The sequence below is a fragment of the Hipposideros armiger genome, unplaced genomic scaffold (assembly GCF_001890085.2).
Source record: "Hipposideros armiger isolate ML-2016 unplaced genomic scaffold, ASM189008v1 scaffold_24, whole genome shotgun sequence".
In the NCBI taxonomy this organism is placed as follows: domain Eukaryota; kingdom Metazoa; phylum Chordata; class Mammalia; order Chiroptera; family Hipposideridae; genus Hipposideros; species Hipposideros armiger.
The window spans coordinates 3,894,050-3,895,821 of NW_017731374.1; the positions used below are offsets into that span (position 1 = coordinate 3,894,050).

The 1,772-nt window shown below is 31.0% G+C and overlaps 1 protein-coding gene across 1 annotated transcript in view; it reads right to left on the reverse strand.

The window, feature by feature from the left end:
• Positions 1–1,772, reverse strand: part of SVEP1 (sushi, von Willebrand factor type A, EGF and pentraxin domain containing 1) — a 177,261-nt gene that overhangs the window by 108,557 nt on the left and 66,932 nt on the right. Inside the window, 1 exon segment of the mRNA XM_019635789.1 lies at positions 490–619. Coding sequence (XP_019491334.1) covers positions 490–619 — 130 coding nt within the window.

Consider the following 1,772-nt stretch of genomic DNA (forward strand, 5'->3'; position numbering starts at 1 on the left):
AGAAGGATGAATGAGAAAAACGGGGAGCAGGAACAGGAAAGACTGGTTTCAGAGAAGCTGGCAAGGAGACAGTTTTGATAAGGAGACTGCAATTAATAATGTAAAAACTAAGGAAACATTGTGAAAAATAAAGACTAAAAAACATTGTGCAATAGGAAGTAACTCTAGAGATCACTGGTGACCCTGGTGAAAGTAGTTTATGAGTCAAGGAGACAGAAGCTAGACTTGAATGACTTCGAGAATAAATGGCAGTTAAGCCCAAAGAGAAAACAACCATGAGAACTTTTCAAAAGGCTCATATGGAAGGAAGTCAAAGAGACACAGGGACAGTTAAAGAGTATGTAGGTTTCAAAGAAGAAGTGGTTTAAATAGGTTTCAGTGCCATTAGGAAGACTCAGTAGAAAGGGAGTTGTTGAAGACGAAGGAGAAACACAGTCCTTGGAGAACTGGATTATTTTCACAAACATACCAAGTAATTTGAAAACTTACCAATGACCTTGACATGGAAAGTACAGCTGGCTTGGTTGCTGGATAGGTCAACTGCTGTGTATGTGATAGCAACATCTCCAATTGGAAAAAGGTAAGGTGGGGTAAAAGCTGGGTGAACCTGGATTGACACCTTTTGGGGATAAAGGAATATTTTGAATATAAAATTGTACACTTGAAACCTATATTATTTTATTAACCAATGTCACCCCCAATACATTGAATTAAAAATTAAAAATTAAAAAAATAAAATCTATTGTGGAAATTTAAGCCTAAAAATGTTAATAACAATAGTACATTTACTTTTTTTATCTATATATTGTTAGTAAAGTGAAGTTAAAAATGACACAGTGTTTCACATATAGTACAAAGCAAAAATATGAGGCACAGCCTTTTGATATACTTCTTTCCAGACTATTTTATTTACAAAGTTTGTAGCATTGGCATACATATGAAATGCTCCTTGTTTTTAAAATATAATACCTTAAAACATTTTTATTCATAGTCTTTAGTACTTAAGATGATGCTTAAATGTCTCCACAATGTTCTGTAGAATGAATACATGGTAATTTCTGGAAGAAAAATCCATTGAAGGACACTTAAATTGGTCCCAAATTTTACTACTGTAAACAGTATGAACAGTTTTGCACAGAGAATTTAAAAATATTTTTACTATGTTCTTATAATAAATTTCCATGAACAGGATTACTACTTCAAAGTCACTAACATCTTATTGATAGATAATACAAAATTTCTTTTCCAAAGCGTAGTAATAATTTGCATTCCTATTGTTATTATTTGACAGTGTCAGTGTCAAAGTTCCCACCCAAAATTCCCTGATCTATATTAAGTATCATTACTTTTGGATAAGTTAAAAATACGGCACCCAGTCATTGTTTTAACGCAATTTCTTAGTGTCTTATGTTAAGATTAAAGTCTCACGTTTGCATGGTATAGATATATTCTTTCCTTTTAGAATTATGTGTGTACCTCCTCAGTCCATTTGAAAATTATGATGTGATAAAAATAAATTTGTATTAATGCTATGTAATAAACATTCTAGGCATTGACAAGTTTGAAACTTGTCAATTTCTCTAGTTTGCTATTTATCTTTTAATTTAGGAGTTTTCTAAAATACAAATTAAAAATACTTTTGTAGTCAAACACATTTGTCTTTTCTATTGTATTTTAAAATTCCTACTTAAGAACACAAGGCTGATCATTCTTTAACAAATGAGGCATTAATATTTATGAGTAGAGTGTGTATATATATATATATATATATA